Here is a 22,135-nt window from a genome sequence, read left to right as displayed (position 1 = left end):
ATGGAAGCGAAACCGAGCGCTGATGATACGCTGGATTCAATAGTAGAGGTGTGAATAAATTCTAGCCATTTCACTCTTAACCAACGTACAGTTGGAAAACGGAATAAAACTGGGGTGTTTGAGAAACCGAACACACACCTCCAACCCATATTGCTCGTGACGTATCAACGGTCGCTTTGGCCAGGTGGTATTTATAGCATAAGGGGCGGAGCTTTAGATTCTAGAGAGCATTTGATTGGACAGAAGATGTAATGAGAAGTTGAAGTCCGCGGTGACGTCATAAACATTTGTGATACATTTGAGACTGTAATTTTTGAATGTTTATATCTCCTAAAAGCGGTGTGTTTTTGAAAACACATCAGCTTATTCATAACCTTAAGGCCAGTGTTGGGGGTAACTCATTACAAGTAACTTGAGTTACGTAATCAGATTACTTTTTCAGGTAACTAGTAAAGTAACGCATTACTTTTTCAATTTACAACAAAATATCTAATTTGCAAAACTTTTTAATTAACTATATTAAATAACACAAATATACTTATCTCACTTTATTTACCAATGTCTTTGCTGCTGACCTTCAATGATCTAATTCAACCGTACTAATAAGCAAAAATGACTTAAGATTATTTAGAAATAAGAGTGTTGAACTTTCTTCTCCTGTATCCTATTGTTCTTTAATCTAGAATAGCAGCTGAAAGGTTTGTTTGCTGTACAGACGTAAATATATATTTCCTTCAGCCTGAGGCTTATTCATTTCACTTTTGGTGTGAAAGGGCCTTTACATTTCCCAAAAAATATAACTTTTTTTGTTGTTATTAAAAAAAAAAACAAGCAAGCCCTGCCAAGGTGAGAAAAAGTAATACAAAGGTATTGTAGCACATTGCCTTTCATAAAAAGTAACTAAGTAACGCAATTAGTTACTTTTTTGGTGAGTAACGCAATATTGTACTTTTAAAAGTAACTTTCCCCAACACTGCTTAAGCCTAACAGATTCATACTAAAAGCTAAAAAGATTAAATTTGGATTTATGGGGTTCTTTAAGTAAACTTTTAAAAGTGCACTATGTCATTTCAAATTAAAAGTTTTACCGTGAAGTACAATTTAAATAATGATGTTTTATTAATAATTTGTTGTTCCTTAAAGTACACTTATTTTGATGTCTTGACTAACATACTAAAGCACATGTGACTGTAGTGTGTAATTTAGTACATTTAAAGTTAATATAATTGTACTAAATATTAGCTCCATTACAAATGTGTAATTACAAATATATTTTAAAATACACGGCATTTAAGTTTCAAAAGAAACGACAAGGTATATTTTAGTTTGTCATAAAAGCTTGTCAGCATTCATCTGTACACTTTAATCATATTTCAAAGACAGTTGAAGTAATTATGAAATCATATAAAGATGTACTTAAGTCTGTAAAAAGTTCAGCATTTATTGTAAATTTAAACAATAATACATTTTCATTTAATTGCAATTAAAATGCAAATGAGTGTCATAATATTATATAAATATTACATTCAGTTCACCCTTAAGCCCTTTCATTTAAAGTATATTACTTCAGTAATAAGTATTAATTTAAAAGTATGCTAAAGTGTGCTTCTAAAGTGCTGTATAATTGTGTTTTGATTAATGTCTATAAAATAACAAGTACTTGTGTATGGACATACATTACGTCTGTACACTTCTTTGCACACACTCAATTTTGATCTTTCCACAGGCATTTTTCCGCTCCGACCTGTCTCTACTGTTGGAACGAGTCGGCTCAGGCAAAGAATCCTTAAGCTTCATGAGGCGGCGTATGCGCAGACTGTCTGCACAGTGGGCTGTAGCTGCACGAAGACTCGAGGAGCGCCTGCGCGGTCAGTACAGAGAGCAGAAGAGGGTGAGCTGTCACACACTGTCCAAACAAGCTCAATTAAAGTCTCTATAATGAGGTTTCCTCGTAAAACGATGACTTCATTAGCACTATTCGGATGGGATTTGTTTTCGAAGTGACATTTGAGTTTTGATTATTAACAGAGGATCATGTATTGATTTGAACGGAACTGGGATTTCAAACCAGAAGTTTAGCTGTAGATGATGAAGGTCAAAATAAATGAGAAGTGCTAAAAGAAAATTATAAACCAATCACAGATGTTCCTATCTGAACTGGATTAGATCTCAGAGTTAGAGAAAAAGAGTAGGGAATTACATTTTTTATAGAGGTTGTATAAGAAAAACACAGCCGTGTTTGATTTGGATAGTATTAAAATCAGAAAATACATCTGCAAAACACAAATTTACCTTGCCTCCTCAGGAAAATCTAGTCTCGCCTGAATAGGAACATTTATTATGAAGATTATAAACAGTAATGTTTGTACCATTTCCTTTTAAGAGAATCTGTTACAAATAAGCCGATACAGACTTATTATTTTCATTTTCTGTCCTGGAGCCGAGCCTGAATTAAAAAAAAAAACAACAACAACTGTATATCAAATTAAATCAATCTCACTGTGAGATACAACCCAGATACACACTCTCAATTCTGTCAGAGAGAAATGGTGTTCGGTAAAGAGTTTGACTGTGACAATGACAAAGCTGTTTACTGTAGATGAAGAATGCTGCTTATGAGTTTGACTGGTAAAAGTATATGATAATTGCAGGTGCTTGTGAAACTGATTGCAATGGCTGGTTGCACACATTTCCCATGTGCTAGTTTTTAATTATGGTCTCTTTGTCTATTTGTCTTCGCGTTCGCTTTCTCAACATTCCATTTCCGTTTGGTTGGTGCACTTTCGATGTGCCCTATTGAGTCATTTAACATCCTTTAACAGTCTTGGTTGAATCTGCATTCTGCTATTAATTGATATGGATTACCAACTGTCTGTGTTTATCATGTGTGTATAGGAAATGTAATTATTTTGCCTCAGAATTGATTCCAATTAATGATCTTGGTTCCTTAACAACTACATTTTTTCCCCCAGTAAACTATTTAATACTTTTAAGGAAGCCCAAATAATAACTAAAAACTAGATAAAATACAACAATATTTCTGGTACACATACCAAATTAAATTCTAAATATTAATAAAAATACCATTTATTATGACAGAGCGTGTTTTTGTTACACATTATTATAAGGTGATGTTGTAATTACAGTAAGTTTAAGGTAAAGTGTAATTACAGTAATGGGTCATATTTAACTACATATACTTACTATTTTTACGGTTGGTGTAGGCAGAGGAAGACGAGGAGAACAGGATTTCCAAAAACAATATACTTTACTTAATAAATCAAAACAATAAACAGGAGCAGACGGGCAGAGGATACAAACACACCTAATACCAACGTTACATAAACGAGAACCGACCAGGAGTGAGGGAGAACACAGGGTATAAATACACTTAGAACGGATAATGAGAACAAGACACAGCTGGGGCAAATGAACTGATAATGACAGGTAGACAGGTGAAGGAACTGAGAACTAACGAGGAGCGGGAAAAGTGACACAGGATTAAACCAAATACACAGAGACGGGGGGAAACTCAGGACACACATGTAACATAACACCCCCTCCAAAAAGGCGCGTCCTCGCGCCGTATAACTTCAATAGGGGTGGGGGGGCGGGCGCCCTGGAGGCTGACGAGGGCGTGGCCTACCCAGAGCAGGAAGCCTCCAGGGTGGAGCAGGCTGGGAAGGCGGCCATGGTGGAGACGACCCCTCGGGCGGCCATGGCGGAGAATCCCCTTCGGGCGGCCATGGCGGAGAGGCCACTTCGGGAGGCCAGGGTGGAGAGGCCACTTCAGGTGGCCAGGGTGGAGAGGTCACTTCAGGTGGCCAGGGTGGAGAGGCCACTTCGGGAGGCCATGGTGGAGAGGCCACTTCAGGTGGCCAGGGTGGAGACGCCCCTTCCGGTGGCCAGGGCGGAGACGTCTCTTCAGGTGGCCTATATCCCCCCCCCAAAATTTTCTTGGGGGGAGTGACGGGTTCAGAGACAGGCTTGGGAAAACTGGACGGGACCAGCGGAGAAGGCACGGGAGGACTGGACGGGACCAGCGGAGAAGGCTCGGGAGGACTGGACGGGACCAGCTGAGAAGGCTCGGGAGGACTGGACGGGACCAGCGGAGAAGGCTCTGGCTCGGCAGGCGTGACATGAAGCTCTGGCTCGGCAGGCGTGCGGGGAAGCTCTGGCTCGGCAGGCGTGCGGGGAAGCTTTGGCTCGGCAGGCGTGCGGGGAAGCTCTGGCTCGGCAGGCGTGCGGGGAAGCTCTGGCTCGGCAGGCGTGCGGGGAAGCTCTGGCTCGGCAGGCGTGCGGGGAAGCTCTGGCTCGGCAGGCGTGCGGGGAAGCTCTGGCTCGGCAGGCGTGCGGGGAAGCTCTGGCTCGGCAGGCGTGCGGGGAAGCTCTGGCTCGGCAGGCGTGCGGGGAAGCTCTGGCTCGGCAGGCGTGCGGGGAAGCTCTGGCTCGGCAGGCGTGCGGGGAAGCTCTGGCTCGGCAGGCGTGCGGGGAAGCTCTGGCTCGGCAGGCGTGCGGGGAAGCTCAGGCTCGGCAGGGCTGCGGGGAAGCTCAGGCTCGGCAGGGCTGCGGGGAAGCTCAGGCTCGGCAGGGCAGGGCTGCGGGGAAGCTCAGGCTCGGCAGTGCTGCGGGGAAGCTCAGGCTCGGCAGGGCTGCAGTGGGGCGCTGGCGGGCAGGCGACGTGAAGCTGCTGTGCAGGCTTGGCTGGGCTGGACGGAACCAGCGGTGAGGGCTTGGCTGGGCTGGACAGAACCAGTGGTGCAGGCTTGGCTGGGCTGGACAGAACCAGTGGTGCAGGCTTGGCTGGGCCGGACGGAACCAGCGGTGAAGGCTTGGCTGGGCTGGACAGGACCAGTGGCGGAAGCTCTGATTCGGGATCTGTGCTAGACGGGACCAGCAGTGAAGACTCGGTCATCTTGGGTGAAGTAAGGGACACGGAGTTCTTGGAGAGGTATGCAGAGGGTTCCGGATCGAGGTGAACTGGGGCGCCTACATACTTCCGGATAGGAACTGAACGATGATTTTGACTATCTTCTGCATAGTCAACGAGGAAATCAGAACCATGTAATTCTAGGACATAATTAATAAAGTCCGGGACGGATTTATAACAATTCTCCACGGAGATGAAATGGAATAAATTATCATCGTCCAGTCCCAACCGGAAGCAGCCGTTAATAGTGGAATCACCCCAGTTCACTAGATGGGAAACCTCCAGGAACTCCTCTACATACCTCTCCAACGAACGGCCATTCTGCTGCAAGTTGAAGAGTCTGTCTTCAGCCATCACGCTTGTCTTTTGGTCGGTTCTTCTGTTACGGTTGGTGTAGGCAGAGGAAGACGAGGAGAACAGGATTTCCAAAAACAATATACTTTACTTAATAAATCAAAACAATAAACAGGAGCAGACGGGCAGAGGATACAAACACACCTAATACCAACGTTACATAAACGAGAACCGACCAGGAGTGAGGGAGAACACAGGGTATAAATACACTTAGAACGGATAATGAGAACAAGACACAGCTGGGGCAAATGAACTGATAATGACAGGTAGACAGGTGAAGGAACTGAGAACTAACGAGGAGCGGGAAAAGTGACACAGGATTAAACCAAATACACAGAGACGGGGGGAAACTCAGGACACACATGTAACAACTATAGGGTTAAGGTTATGTTTTGGGTTAATGTGGTGTTAATGATGATATAAAATATATTTGTAGTTCATGGTTAGAGACTTAAAGTTTATTTTGGTTAGAAAGTCGGGGACTAGAAACATCACAAGATATACAACACATAAAATGTATTAATGTCAAAAATTGTTACATAAAATTTATGGTTGAAACCATTTCATTTCAGAAAGATAGGGAAAATAAAGTGGCTGAAGTTGCCGTCCAGCACATCAAAACGCAAATTGATTGTGCACTTGACCTCTACTCCATGGTCATCTATCACTTTATCAGCTATTCATTTTCACTGAGAGTGGACTCAGTGGAAAACCACAAATAGAGAAATGGAGTGAATGTCTCAGTGCGAGGAGAGCATGTATTGTAGCTTATTCCATTATTTGGTGTCAGTATTCAGAACAACAACAACAACAAAAAGGTAACTCAAATCTGCTGTTCTGGAAGGCCACAACCCCGAACTATATGTGTAAAGTTTGAATCTTTGATGTTGGTTAGACAAAACTGTGTCTGAAAATGACTGAAAAATGGGAAGTCAGATAAAGCAGACAGATATAAAGTAAATAAAGTGTTGCTAACGTGTTTTAACACACTGTTAACATTTTAACATATTTGAACAATTCTAGCATGATTTAGCCACATTTCCATGTTGCTGACATGATTTAGCACATTGTTAACATGTTTAGCATTTGGCTATATTGTTGCTAGCATGTTTCCAGCCAGTTTTAGTTTGTTACTAGCATGTTTTTAACCAGTTGCTACCATGATTTAACATGCAAGCTACCATGTTTTTTTTCAAATGTTCAATTTTTTTTAAGTTGTTAGCTTGCTTCGTTTTGATTTAAGTTGTTTTAGCATATTGCTAGCATGGTTAAACATGTGGTGAACATGTTTTAGCATGCGGCTACACTCAAAAAAATTATACGTTGGCTTTACTTAACTTTTTTTATGTAAACAGGTTCCACCGGTTCCACATAACTATGTTTCGTTTAACAAACATAATATGTTCATGTAACTTCAACATCATGGAATTTGGACATTTTAAGCAACCCAATTAAACTCTGAGCTAATGAGTTAATTAAGTGAATAACTCAGTGATGATTGAGCATTATTGAAGACACCTGATGTTAACAAGCAGAATCTCTGAAGGAGAAAACGGAATGTTTAAGTCACCATTATGGAGATCAGTGTGTGTTTTAGTTGGGCTCTTGACCATTAACTTATTAACTTTAGATTTTGTTTAGTTGCTGTACATGAGTTATAACAGCCGGATGAACAATAAACAAAGGTCATCTGATGGTGTTGGTTGTGTTTTAACATAATCAATATTTCACAATCATTTGACCTGAGTCACTGAACTTATATTAAACCGAATTTCTTATATTTCTTATATTAAACCGAATTTTTTCTATGAGCGAGGAGGATTTTTCTTGAAACCCTCCCAAACAACATGTGGTGATGTAGGGGTTGTTTGATTTTTTTTTATAGGCTTTCTGACCCAAAGACTCAAGTAATCTCTGCTATTCTCCATCTGTGATCCTTGAAGAGTCTTTGGCCACTCAAACTTTCATCCTCACCGTCCATTAAGGCAATACAGACACATGTCCTCTTCCTGGCAGATTTGTAACATCTTTAGTTGATTGGAACTTCTTAATTATTGCCCTGATGGTCAAAATGGGGATTTTCAATTCTTTAGCTATTTTCTTACAGCCACTTTCTATTTTGTGATGCTTAAAAAATCTTTTGATGCACATCAGAACTATATTCTTTGGTTTTACTCAATGTAATGGATGATTAAGGGAAATTGGCCTTTGTTTTTCCTCATATTTGAACTCCTGTGAAACAAGAAGTCATCGCTGGACAATTTCATGTTTCTAGTCACCCTGGTGTGCTAAAAAAGGTAAACATCAATGGGAATATACTTCAGAGATATTTTACTCGTAAAAAATTCTAGGGGTACCAATAATTGTGGCCAACTTGTTTTGGAGAAAAACATTTATTTCATAATGTGATACTGGGTCATGCCGTATGGCCTGTCCAACTCTCCAGCAGTATTCCAGGGCTATACAGGGCTTAAAGTATTCCGGCACCGTGCCGGATATCCGGCGTGCGGCCGTGAGGATTTTTTTTTTATTTTCGCATGCAATTCATTTTTGTCCAGCTGTGTTAAAATATTCTACGCAATTAACGCAGCATCCGTTCTTTCTGTCATCCTTTAGCTACACAGCAAAAGCTACACAGGCGATGAGTGTTTCCTTTAGTTGGTCAGATTTGACTCTTGGCTTTTATTCTGAGTTTGTGGTTTTTGTAACAGCTTTTACCAAAACACGTAGTTTGTTACAAAGAAAGCCAAAAACAATGATGATCAGGTGATATAGTTTTCAACGACAAAAAATAGAATAATGCACTTATCTCATCACTGTCCAAAAGTGGTTATATGATGTTAATACATTATATTCACTAACAATACTCTCTTGCCACAGATCGGACATTCTGATTTTTGACTTTTAAAATACATTAAGGGGATTTTTTTTTTCCAAGACACAGACATCAAGAATCAGCATATGAATCTCAACAATGGTAACATGCTTCATGCCGCAATGCATGCTGGGAGCCATACGTTTTATATTATTGTGGCTCCCAACATGCATTGCGGCATGAAGCATGTTACCATTGTTGAGATTCATATGCTGAATCTTGATGTCTGTGTCTTGAAAAAAAAAATCCCCATAATATATTTTAAAAATAAAAAAACAGAATGTCCGATAGATTTGTTGTTGAAAACTATATCACCTGATCATCTTTGTTTTTGGCTTTCTTTGTAATAAATTACGTGTATTGGTAAGACCTGTTATAAAAACCACAAACTCAGAATAAAAGCCAAGAGTCAAATCTAAACCAACTAAAGGAAACACTCATCACCATAATGGTGATCAAACATTTTCAATAAATCATCAACATCTAAACTTCTGTTAATTCTCAATAAGACCTTCTGTAGACTTAACAGAAATAAAGTCAGTCTGGTTAGTAATAAGTGAAGCTAGTAATGCTGTTTGTGGAGTTGTATAATACTCCTCTGCTGAGAACTAGAGAGATTTAATGTCTTTTGTCTACATTTGATTTCATCTAAGGCTGTGGCTAGAAGTCTGTTGTAGTTCTTGTGTTTATCTTTTTTTCTGTTCTTGTTGTTTCTCTTTCCTTCAGTGATTCTGCTTGTTGACAGCAGGTGTTCATCATTAATGCCCAATCATCACTTAATTAATCACTTAAGTATCTCATTAACTTTAACTCTGATTCAGAGTTATTGTAGCCTCCTCAGACCTGGTTGTCCACATACGTGGACATCACAAAGTCCAGGGGTCAGAAAGTAAAAGTCCTGCCATATTTTTATTCCACCCACAGCAAAAACTCCAGTGTTAAATGAACTTTACTGGGAGTTTATTTGGATCCAGACTCAAGAGTGTTAAAGTTAATGAGATAATTAAGTGAATAATTGAGTGATGATTGAGATATTATTGAAGACACCAGATGTTAACTAGCAGAATCACTGAAGGAGAAAATCTATATTTTAGTCACCGTTATGGTGATCAGTGTTTGCTTTAGTTGGGCAGGTGACCTTTAAATGTTTAACTAAAGATTTTGTTTGGCTGTTTTAACAGCTGGATGAACAAAGAGATCAGATCAGATGTTGTAGATCATGTTTAGACATAATCATCATTTGACCAGAATCACTGAACTCATTTAAAGCCTACTCTCTGACTTAAATGTATAATGATCATAACAGCATCACAGTGATTCTATAACATTATATCCAGATTTTTCAAAATAAACCAAATGATATCTTACACGTTGTTTTGATAAATAAATAATAATCTTTCTTTTAGGCACACACATACATCAAGATTCAGTGTATGAATCTCAACAATGGTGACGAACAGAATATTCAATTAGGAAAAGGAAATTACTCAGACAATTCAGATCATAATTTATTCATACCGCAATGCATGATGGGAGCCATGAATGAATTTTGATTGGTGGCACCCAGAATGCACTGCAACATGCTATATATAATTGTCACCATTGTTGAGAATCACAGGCTGATTCTTGATGTCTGTGTGTGCCCATAAAGTAATTGGAATAGAATAGCTTTTAAGAAATCTTTTGGATAATATTTAAATTTCTGAAAATGCTATACTGTGTAATCAAAAGGTTAAACTCTACAACTGATGATTATATCAAAACATAACCAACAACAGCGCATCAGCTTTCCTTGTTGTTCATCTGGCTGGTATAACTCATGTACAGCAGCCAAACAACTTCTAAAATTAAAGAATAAAGGGTCAAGATCCCAAAAAATGTGACGTTCTCCTTCAGTGATTCTGCTTGTTATCATCAGGTGTCTTCAATAATGCTCAATCATCACTCAATTATTCACTTAATTATCTCATTAACTTTAACACTGGAGTTTTTGCTGTGGGTGGAATAAAAATGTGGCAGGACTTTTACTTTCTGACCCCTGGACTTTCCACCTCTGACCAAAACTCGGGTCTTAGGAGGTTAACTCTCTGTAGAGAGGGACCAAATGTTCTCTGAGCAGAGTTAATTTAACTCTGGGGATTTTGCTGTGTAGGGTTATGACCATGTTCTTATTTACGCAAATGCTTTAAACCACTCATGCGCGACAAGACAAAAGAGAACGTCAGTGAATGTCCCTCCTGACACACGCGCGCGCGCACACACGACGCACAGAAAGACGCGCGCCAGTATCGAGTTCTCTTTCGCGCTTCAACGAACAATAACACACACATTTATGCCAAAATGTCAGTTTTGTCGAGCATCCTCAAGAACAGTCTTAAATGAGTTAAATAAAATCTTAAATGGAAGTAAATAATAGTGAGACAATGAGATGCGTGAGATCCTGTCAGCAGCGGCAGATCTTAAAGTGACAGGAGCCATTAATTCTCTCTGTCAGTAAAGTTAACCTAAAGAACAGAGGGAACAGAGAAAACTACTAACTGCTCTTGACTAAAGAACGCTTGTGGCTTTGATAAGGATTAATCTATATTTCATTTATAATTTATGTAGTGCGGACTGTTTTATAACCTTATTCAATTTCTGTATGGTACAGGTAAATGACATTTATTGTGGGTTTAAGTGAGGATTGTTTCAAGTTCACTTAAATGAAAGGCTTTTTATATTTTTGGAAGCCTAATGTTTAAAATTTGGGGGAAAATCATTTTCATTGAGACATCAGTAGCTATAATATTAGTGATACTGGCTTTCATTCATAAAAATATGGCATTAAGATACAGCTTTATGGTGGTGCCATTGAAGATAAGTCAGTTCTCCTCTAACCTCAACCCTCAAAGGCTGGCCCAAGTCTCTCTCCTGTACCCCAGCAGCTTCCGATGCCTTCCTTCAACTCAAACAAGCCTTTCAAACTGCTCCGATCCTAGTTCACCCGAATCCTGATCTGCAATTCATCATCGAGGTTGATGCCTCATCTACTGGGGTTGGAGCGGTCCTCTCACAGCGGCAGGGGGTCCCCTTGGACTCCATCCATGCGCCTTAGACTCTAAGAAGCTTACCACAGCAGAGCAGAACTACGATATAGGGAATCGTGAGTTGCTTGCCATCAAACTAGCACTGAAAGAGTGGAGACATTGGCTGGAGGGAGCACATCACAAGTTTGAAGTTATCACCGACCATCGCAATCTCGAATACCTACAAGAAGCCAAAAGATTGAACCCACGTCAAGGCCAGGGGGCTTTATTCTTCACCAGATTCAACTTTACCATCTCATACCGACCAGGAACCAAGAACTGTAGAGCCGATGCCTTATCCCATCTTCATCAATCAACCCCGGATGACCCAACTCCAGAACCCATTCTCCCTCCAGCCATGATCATCAGTCCCATTAAGTGGGCCATTGATGAACAGATCATCCAAGCTAACCACTCCAACCCTGCTCCGCCGGGAGGTCCAGAAGGGTGCCTCTATGTTCCTCCCACCTTGCATCCTACCCTTCTGGACTCAGCTCATACTTCTCCGGGCTCTGAAAACCCAGGTTGCCGACGTACCCTCTCACTCTTACGTCAACGCTATGGTGGTGGCCCACCATGCCTCAGGATATCTCCTGGTACGTCAAGGGTTGCTCAGTCTGCGCCGTTACCAACAGTCCCTGAAGACTCCCAGAGGGTAAACTGGTTCCTCTTAATAAAGTACTTAATAAGAAACTTGAATAGTAAATCAGTATGCTTTTTCAAGCCAACCTAAAAACATGATAGACTTTTGAGAATGTGAGGAGGGTTTGTGAAGCTAAAACACTATGAGGCCATTTCTTGTTTTTTTTAAAAAGTGTCATTTGTAGTATATCAACATTCTAATAAATGCATGTTACACACACATATTTCAGAGGTGTCAGTCTGTCTGCATCTCAAAGGAGGCCATGCAACGATTTCATACATTTGCACCATGCAAACAATGCTTCTGAAATGGAAAAATACACACACAAAAAAACAAAATAAATCTTTGAAAAGAGCTTCATAAATCATTCTGAAATACCTTGAAATATTTGAGAGCTGCATTACTCATCTACGGTACATCCAGTGACATTCATTCAATAAACCATCCATAAGAAGATAGAAGTCCATCCTAATTATCCGTAAATGAACTGTTTTCCCCTTAAAACAAAAACAAAAATACACTATTATTGTCTTTCTACACACAGCACAGGAACATGTCAGCATCTGTGAGCTGTACACAATTTTGGAAAGAGCTGTTTGGTAACATATCCATTCATTCCAATGGCAGTTAATAAAGTGGAACATGAAAAAAAGCTGCCATCTTTGCTTACAGTCACTAAATTCTGTTTAGTTTTTTTAGCATGTCATCTGAGCAGTAAAGAAAGGCCATGTGACTAAATACTAACTAGCAACAGGAAAACAATGTTCTGATTAATACAGGCCTCTGAATCTTTCAAAACAGCCTCTGACATTATTGTTTAAAAACAAACTAATGAACAGCAATTATACATTTCAACCAGATCCATACTTATGCCAAGACTAGCGTGTAGAGGGGTGAATGACAGGTAGAAATAAGAATAATTCAAGAGAAAGAAAGCAAGCAGCAAAATGCAGCTACAGGCTGCTGCCGGTTAGTGCGGATCCATTAAACCTGTCCGTGACTCGCCATCAATTAAACATTAAGGGGAAAGACTGTGTACTTTGCATGTATTCACATTCAGTGAGATGTCTTATGTGTTGGGAATATTCATCAATGCAGATAAATGACAGCTCAACAATACCTTCATTTTATGTCATTTTATTAAAAAATATTCAATTTGGTGCAGTGTATAACAGTGTAACAACCTATATCAGTTGTCACTGTAAATCTCCCAATAATGTATTAGTACAATAATATTTCAATGCTTATAGTTTAAGATTAAAAAAGTAGTTTTGTTGTTTAAAATTAAACACAATACAATGATGATTGAGGGATGAAATAAAAAAAATATTCCTCAAAATCCTGATGGATCATACTCACCTATACTGGATAATCAAGTAAACCTACATTGTTTACCTACAAGTGTTCATCTTGAAATATAACTATATAAATGTATTCTTATGTTTACTTGATAAAAATCAGTAAAGATTTCACCGCAAAAAGACTTGTGAACCACGACCTGAAGGTAGACGTTTTTACAACTATATATATAAAAAAGATTTACTATGGATATAAACTATCAATCAAATCACAGGAGACTTGCAGTAGTTTTGATTGTTGATAATTATAGGCCTTAGAAATGTATTTATGAAGTATGATACAGTATGTTTAATGTGGCTTCTACAGATATGATGTACTTTTCTTGTGTTTCTGTGTTTAAAATCACTGTGGTTTAAAGTAGTCTTCAATTGTAAGTAATTTTTGACTTTAAGTGTCTTATTGATAAATGAATGTGTTGACTTGACGTGTCAATGCTGCACTTTGTCATTCATTAGACATGAATTATGAGAAGCCTTTCTGTCAGAAATTGTACTCAATCTAGTCCTCGTCTTCTCAGCCAATTTTGCAATTTTCTACCATTCAGCAAGACTCATCCAAGCCCCATCAAGGGCTGTGTTTCCAAAAATATCACCATCAGGGTTATCGTAGAGACCATTGCTGGAAATGGTTTTTACTTAAGCTTTCAATGACTTTAGGAAACGGAGGGCAGCGAGGATCCTAGGATCCCATCTGGTCATTTTTCTGATGATCTACAACAAGGGTTACAAACTTTTTATTCCCCCAAATATGATATGTATTTATCAACAAATATAATGATCCCTTTACAAAGTATTTCCCTTCCTAAAAAATAAATCAATTAAATTCCCTTCCTTTAAATCAATTAAATTATAATTAACATTAACATTTTCATAGCTAATGAAGTAAGCTATGTATATGGAGCCCTTCATTGCACAATACTATAATATTAAAGGTGACAATTAACAACATACCCAAAACTATTAAATTCCGTTCCTGTTATTTGTAGATATAATAATCAACACTCAAAAAAAAAAGAAAAAAAAAAAAAAAAGAAAGAAAGTAAATTGCACATAAGGCAGGTTTTGCATCATCTGAAGTCCTGTCAGGAGTTGGCGGTGTCTCTTCACAGGTGTTGGGCATCTGAAGTCTTCATAAGAGGCTGGATCCAAACTGGAGCTGGCGTAGTCGCTAGGATGGGCATTCCGAGATAAAACAAAGTTTAGGAGCAAATATGAAAATGCTCTCCCTCCTTAAGTGGACTGAGATATCCTAGGTACTACTATCCAAAGATACTACCTATCTTTTAGGTACGACCTTAAAGAGTGTGATGCATTGTAGGGCGATAGAAGATCAGTTAAATACACAGGAGCTAAACCATTTAGGGCCTTATAGGTCAGTGGTAATACTTTGTATTGATATAGAACTTAATAGGTAATCAGTGTAGAGTTGATAATATTGGTGATGTATGATAATATTTTCTTGACTTGGTAAGAACTCTAGCAACTGTATTCTGGACTAGTTGTAGGTTGTTTTTTGAGGATGCAGGACAACCAGCTAATAAAGCATTACAGTAATCTAGTCTAGTGGTCATGAATGCATTAACTAACTTTTCTGTTAAACAGATGACATTTTCTGTGGCTTTGCGATGTTTCTGAAGTGGAAAAAGGCTGTTTTTTTTTTTACATATGAAATATGATTTTAGAAAGACAAGTTGTTGTCTAATATAACTCCCAGGTCTTTTTCTGTACAGGATAAAGTAACAGGACATCCTTCTAAATGCAAATTGTATTCAAAGAGATTCTGTGTACAGGTTTTTGGTCCAATAAGTAATATCTCAGTGTTATCCGAATTTATTTGAAGAAAAGTACTTGTCATCAAATATTTTATATCTTTAACACACTCTGTCAACTTGGATAAGATTTAATTTGGTCATGATGTATTGCTGAGTATCATAGGCATAACAGTGGAAACTAATTCCAAGTTTTCTTATAATATTACCAAGTGGTAGCATATACAGTATATTGAAAATAGCAGAGGGCCTAACACAGATCCTTGAGGCACTCCATAATTTACTGACATTATCTTAGATGTTTCCCCATCTATACAGACAAAATAGTAACGATCTGATCTAAACTTAATGCCTGTTATTATTTATAATAGCCTTCTTCATTCATTGTCGCTGTAATTAACAAAGTGTTATTGGTTAAGTAGCTCAAATGTAAAGAGTTAGATAATGTTTTGTTAACAACGTATTAACTTTACATAGTTATCACTTTAGATTAGGTCACGGAAAATGGGAAAATGAAATTAATTGAGTGCTTTAAACCAAACTTTATTGGACAGTAATTGCATTATTATTATGAGTTCATTAAAAGGTTTACAAATACATTAAGCCTATCTCCAAAGCTAAACATAAGCACTTAAAAATAAACGAACAAGCAAACAAACAAATAAATGACAATATGAGTTACATACAAATACTCATAAGATCACGTTGTTAAAATAGATGAGTAGGGATTAGTGGTAGATTTAGGGGACAGAATATACAGTTTGTACAGTAAAACTCATTATTCCTATGGAAAGTCCCTATTAAACATGGAAATCCAACATACCTTTACTGTTAATAACATTTACTGTCAATAAGTTGTTAACAAAACATTATCTAACTATTTACATAAGAGCTAATGACATTGACAATGAAGAACTTACTATTTGTCTTTAGTCTATTAATGTGTAACTACAGTAATTAATAAACTTATAGTTTACAAATGATTTGTAAGTACGTTATTACACATTACGTGTTATAAAGTGTTACCAAAACACTTAACTTAACTGCACACTTCTTTAGTGGAATCTTTTATTTATTTATTTTTTGTTTGTTTTTGTTTGTCTGTTTATCTATTTAGCCTGTCTTCCCTCTTTCAGATCCTGGTGCATGTGGGCTTTCTGACCGAGGAATCCGGTGATGTGTTCAGTCCAAAGGTGCTGAAAGGTGGGCCACTTGGAGAGATGGTCCAATGGGCAGACATCCTCACCACCCTTCATGTGCTGGGACATAACCTGAAGATTTCACTCTCAGTCAAAGAGCTGCAGGGGTGAGTCATGTGATAATGCTGCTCAGTCTCCAGTCAGTTACCTCATTCATATGCATAAGCTAGCCGTAGCCTTGGTACTATTTATTATTTGATGACCTGTGCAGACGCACTTCAGTTGCAGTGTTTTGATGGTGACATTGAGACCTGCTCAGATAAACAAACAGTGACAAATTGAAATGCAATTTTCCATAAAATATGCATTTTTTAATCATTTCATTGATAGCTTCACAATATACAAACATACACCATATATTTGTTTGAAACCACAAACTCAAATGTAAACTTTTCTTTGTAAAGTTAAATGCGCTCATTTTCTGATTTCTGAAAATCACATTCTGACTCCTTGGACATCGGGTCTTGCCGCTGTGGGAATTAACTAGGCATCTAGACAAGTTTTTTGCTTGGTTTATTAAAAAGAAAAGAAACTAAAAATAAAGATTACACTTTATTTTGATGGTCCCCTTCAGATATTATGTTGAATATGCATAACGTTGCACCTACATGTCAACTAACTCTCATTAAAGTATTAGTTGAGTATTAATAGGTTTTTAGGGGTAGGTTTAGGGTTAGTAGGAAAAGTTGGCGTACCTTCAAAGTTACTTGTGGTCAAGAGAATGTCTAAAGTGGGCCATCAAAATAAACAACAAAAGCTACACCACTAGACTGATTTCAATCATGACAATAATAAAAAAAAATGTGTTTTAAAAAACTCCCTAGGCAGGTGGTGCTGGGGAAGGTGGAGGGCTAGGAAAATTCCCAAGGTGCACTGCACGGAGTTAAGCTTGTCCGGGGCGGAAATAAATCTGTTACATTGATAGAACAAACAGATCAATTGGCCAAAGCAGTCAGCTTTAAGAAAACCAATCAGATGCTCGGAAGAGTTTCATGACTGAACTATGTATATAGCCTTTCCAAAATGAACTAATGACAACATTGACAAGTGCATTTAGAATTTTTTTTTCACAATGTACACTACCAAAAGTTTGGAATATATATTCTGAATTATGTTTTTCTCTTATGCTCACCAAGGCTGTATTTATTTGTCAAAAATACATTAAAAAGTGTATATTGTAAAATATTAACTGAAATATTATTCCGTTGCAACAATGTTTCATAATATTACTTTTTTAAATAGTATTTTTAATCAATTAAATAAATACCTCGCCTGAGGCACCGATCGGGCCAAAAACAACAGGTGCTCCTTCAAATTCCTGCATTCAATACTAAGAGTGTATTTCAGCACTACGGACAGCTCCCTCCACTATACACACAGCAATCTGGCAGTGTTTGCTCGAGTTTAACGAGAAATATGTCTGGGAGATTTTAAATCTCTTCATTTGTACTTGCCTTGGATGCTCTAGGATAATAGAGCTGAAAAGAAGGCTATTCTAAAATACCCCAGGAGTGAAACCTGCTTGAATGTGTGCATGTAATCAGTAAATAGTTGACAAGAAAGCAGTGAGTGTACGCAGTAAACGTGTAAACATGTAAATGAGCTCACAACAGAAAAAAAGGTTCTGGTGATGGCTTTGATAAATCGCTGGAAGAAAAAAAAAAAAAGGTAATGTCGAACATTGAACTTTACTGTCTCTGGATGATCCTAGTGAATTTAAATTAGCTGGAAAACTGAAGCACCGTGACAGTTGTTTCTGTCTCGCTTCATGCTGGACAACAACTAGTTTGACCTTCTCCTCGGCATAGCTGTATTATTTTTTTTTATTTTGATGTAACATACAGATGTGAAACTTTACATGGAATGCATAGCCCCAAACCATACATTATTTTTTTCTGTGGACTACTGGTTAAAGACCCACTCCGATGAAAATAATGTTTTTCTAGGTGTTTAACATGTTCTTGTGGCATTTTTCTGATGTTAGAGGACATATCTTGAGAAAAATCAGCTCAAAGTTGTATTTCTGAGTATTTCTACATTCAAATGGCTGTGAATCAGTAGCAGACGCTAAAATGCCGGCTAAAATCGACTGGAGTTGTGACGTAGTAACTCCACTGGGCGTCTCCACACGCGACGTCTTGGAGTGAAATAATGATCGGTGATCGGTGATAACTTTGATTAACTTCGGATAATAATAATTAACGTGTATATAATACTGTTGCCCCACCGGTATTGGGGGTGTAAGCTAGCGGGAGAGACAGAGCTCTCAGCAACGGGCAGGGGGAGGGTCGTCTCCGTGCCAACGGCTCCGCCCACAACGCAGAGGCGAATTGCTAATGAGCTACTGCCGCCCTGCTGAAGCGAAGTCCCAGAAAACGGCACAGGTTTTGTGATTTTGGCTAAAAATGGCATAATCATAATTTAAAGACCACTGGGAATGTTTAAAAATAGCTCAAAATATGATCGGAGTGGGACTTTAATGTGAAAAAGCCCCATTGTCCCCTTAGAAAAACCAATTATGACTATTTTAATTATTAGGGGTGTAACAGTACACAGAAGTCACCTCGGTTTGGGGGTCAGAGTTTGATACATTTACATGCACGTGCAAACGGAAAAAGGAGAACCAAACTAAAACACACTGAAACTAAACAGAAGTGAACATTACTGTTATACATACGTCACATGGTGCAAAATGCGTTAACATTTTAAGAGGAACGCAAACATACTTGTTTATAAGATTTGAAAGAGCTACAGCAGCGGGAAAGATGTATGGACATTAATTTGCGTTATATTACCTTAAATTGCCTACACCAACACATTTAAGCATAAGTGGACTTAAAAGCTTACTCTTTTTACATCACAACTTATTAACTAAATATGATTTCAATGACGATAACCAATAACTTATTTTTCACACCATCAGTCACACGCACATTCAAGCCTGGACGATATTCCTGTTCTTTTCACCGGTTCATTGAATCAGTGATTTGTTGAGTCAAGAACAGTTGCAACCAATTCACCAGGTTCACTGGAAAGAGTCAATTCGTTCAAGACATCGCTATCCTATATCATAATAGGGTGGTGGTATATTTAGGTTGAAATAACAAGGAACGGCATGTTTAATGGAATGTAGCGGAGTAGAAAATACGATATTATGCTTTGGAATGTAATGAAGCAACATTTTTCAAAATAAAACTGCACTGATAGAGTACAGATACTTGAAAAATGAGTACAGTAATGAAGTAGAAATACTTTGTTACTGTCCACCACTGTTGTCACCATACATTGGATCCAAGATTAAAAATGAATTAAAAAAATCCAATCACAAGGTGTAAAATGGTGCCTGTCATTGCAAAGACACGCACATTCTCTGGTGATCTTTGACTGGGCTTCGTAGGGTCAAAGTCAAAGTTGAAATTGTTTGAATGCCATGTTACAAGTTCCATCAGTCCTTTGAAAGATTATGCCATCCTCACTTCACCTCCTAAAGTTCAGCTTTTGGTTTTTGCCAATCTCGCTAACTGTCAAACCTGAAATGTGTGAAAATTGCCTTCAGTTACAGTTTTTGTTGAACTTGAAGACATTCTTTTTTAATCTGTTTTGTCAGAGCATGTGCTGGAGTTTCTGCTCCTGCTGATCCGAATCTCTGTCAGACTTCAATGTGCTGCTTTGAAGTCGGATGAAAAGCAATTTCAATAGTCTTTTCATGAGGAGGAAAAAATAATTCCTTTATTGTAATCTGATGTATCTATAAACTGGCCAGTGAAATCACGAAACATCTACAGTATGTGAGAGCCAAAATATTAAAACATACAGTATTGACGCTAAAGGATGCCATGTGCGTAAGATTTCGACGAAATGTACAGAGCGTCACATGTATGACGACTTGGGATGGGAACGGGCTGTGTATGTCTCTGTTGCTCAAGACATTTCTCTGCTCAGATTCACTCGAGTGAATTATTATTATTATTATTATTATTTAAATAAATGGTTCCTCATCTCTTGCATTTACTTAGCTGGGACCTGAGCCATATAGAGACCAAAATACCACAGGCTGCGTTCCAAAACCCAGTAAGCCTTCCAAGGCGGCATCCTAACTAAAATAGACCTTCATAAGACTCACAAGTGATTTCAAAAGAGATTGTTATGGAATGCAATGCCAAATACCCTTTCAACGAATATCAGTTCACTCGACGACCATACTGTATTTACGATGACTATTTTGGGCATGCAAGACCAATTCATATCTCAAAAACAAAACATGTTTCCAAACTCACATTTACTCAACAGATCGGCAACTATATCTGAAATATACTATAATGTTATTTTCTATGCAGAATGTACTGACAAACATTTATGATAAACTAAAATATACTTTAATTGTATTTCTATTGAAACGAGTATGTCATGCATTTAAATATATTTGTAATGATGTTGTAATTTAGTATACATTTAAAATATATGTATTAATTAAATATTAATATATATATATACAGTATATATATATATATATATATATATATATATATATATCATTTAAATGCAGTATTGGAAACACATACAGTTAAAATGATAATCAAGTACTCTACTTAGTATGCTCAACACATTAAAACAAGGGCACTTCTTTAAAAGTTGACAAAAGATGATTTAAAATGACTTTTTTTTAAGTGTACTTAAGTGTGTTGAGAAACATTCACGTAAGTGTCTCTCTTTAAGGGCACTTACATGGCCTTTTATGTAATTAATTGTATATTATCAGCAAGTACAGTTTTTAAAAAGTACTTGTAGGATTTGAAGTACACTACAAGTGCACAATCAATACAATTACATGTACTTCTTTTTCAAAATGTTAAAAATAGATGGACACATTTTAGGTAAAATAGTCCATTTTAACTAGATTGAGCGTGGTTTTATTTCTTTTTTCTGTACTAAATATATTCTAAATAGGGCAATTATCTCGCTTTATCCACCTTTTTTCTTCACAGAGCATGATACAGTTCATTCTGAGAGTGTCTTCTCCACAAATGATACATGAAATTCTGCCTCAACACTTGTCTAGAACATCACCTCTCTATTTGTCTCAATGGAATATTTCAGAAAAGTCCAGCATGTCCTGATTCTAGCCACATGACTTCTGTCTCTCTGAAATGATCAGACACACACACACACTCAACTTCGCTGATGAGTCTCACCAAGGCAACATGCTCTGATTGGCTTCGCCTCTTGACTGCTTACCCCTTGTCTCTTCTCTGTAGGGAACAGACAGATGCCTGTTCTCCAGCTGTTGCAGAGGTTTATGATACTCTCTCCTCCACAGCAGCTGCTGTCCCTCTATTCTCATCTTTATTCCTGCTGGCTGAATGCTGTCAGTGTCACAGCAGAGCACAGATACACAGCAAATACATGAAACTCTGATGATTCCTGTCAAAAGCCCAGCACACGCTACAAGAAAGAAGCTTGTCACCCGTTCATGTTTTAAAATGTCATGTAGCGGCCCATTTCAGCACAGGTCAATTCTCACCGCAGTTATGAAAATGTAATTTTAAAAAGTATGCATGGAAACCTGTGGAACTTCAATGAGATTATATTAGAACGGGTTCAAATGATTTAAGTGTTAAAGTTCGCAAATGCATGCTGCAATTTATAATTGTGCACACAAAAAAATGCACGAATACACTTTTACACATTACGCAAATACATAAGTCATTTAGTGTTAGTCATTTTATGCACAAATAAATTCAGAGCTGTTTTCATTTGTACTCTACATCTGAAAATATGGAAATGTGCTTTTGCATTTTTAATAGCTTTTTAAAAATATTTTAGGTCACACTTTAGATTGGAGAACACATGTTCACTATTAAAGGGTTAGTTCAGCCAAAAATTATACAACATTCTTACATATTGTACCTTTTAACTACAACTTTTGGCTCTCTAAACTCCTA

At 37.9% G+C, this 22,135-nt stretch overlaps 1 protein-coding gene across 1 annotated transcript in view; it reads left to right on the top strand.

Moving 5' to 3' along the window:
- The window catches only part of LOC130085090 (alpha-1,6-mannosylglycoprotein 6-beta-N-acetylglucosaminyltransferase B), a 124,731-nt gene that overhangs the window by 48,048 nt on the left and 54,548 nt on the right, over nucleotides 1-22,135 (top strand). Inside the window, exons 7-8 of the mRNA XM_056250676.1 lie at nucleotides 1,727-1,891; nucleotides 16,131-16,300. Of these exons, the coding sequence (XP_056106651.1) occupies nucleotides 1,727-1,891; nucleotides 16,131-16,300 (335 nt within the window). The remainder of the gene's footprint in view (nucleotides 1-1,726; nucleotides 1,892-16,130; nucleotides 16,301-22,135) is intronic.

The sequence above is a fragment of the Rhinichthys klamathensis genome, unplaced genomic scaffold (genome assembly GCF_029890125.1).
Source record: "Rhinichthys klamathensis goyatoka isolate OS25496 unplaced genomic scaffold, OSU_Roscu_1.1 h1tg000004l_1, whole genome shotgun sequence".
In the NCBI taxonomy this organism is placed as follows: domain Eukaryota; kingdom Metazoa; phylum Chordata; class Actinopteri; order Cypriniformes; family Leuciscidae; genus Rhinichthys; species Rhinichthys klamathensis.
The sequence above is the reverse complement of the archived record's forward strand: the minus strand, read 5'-3'. Positions and strand labels throughout refer to the sequence as shown.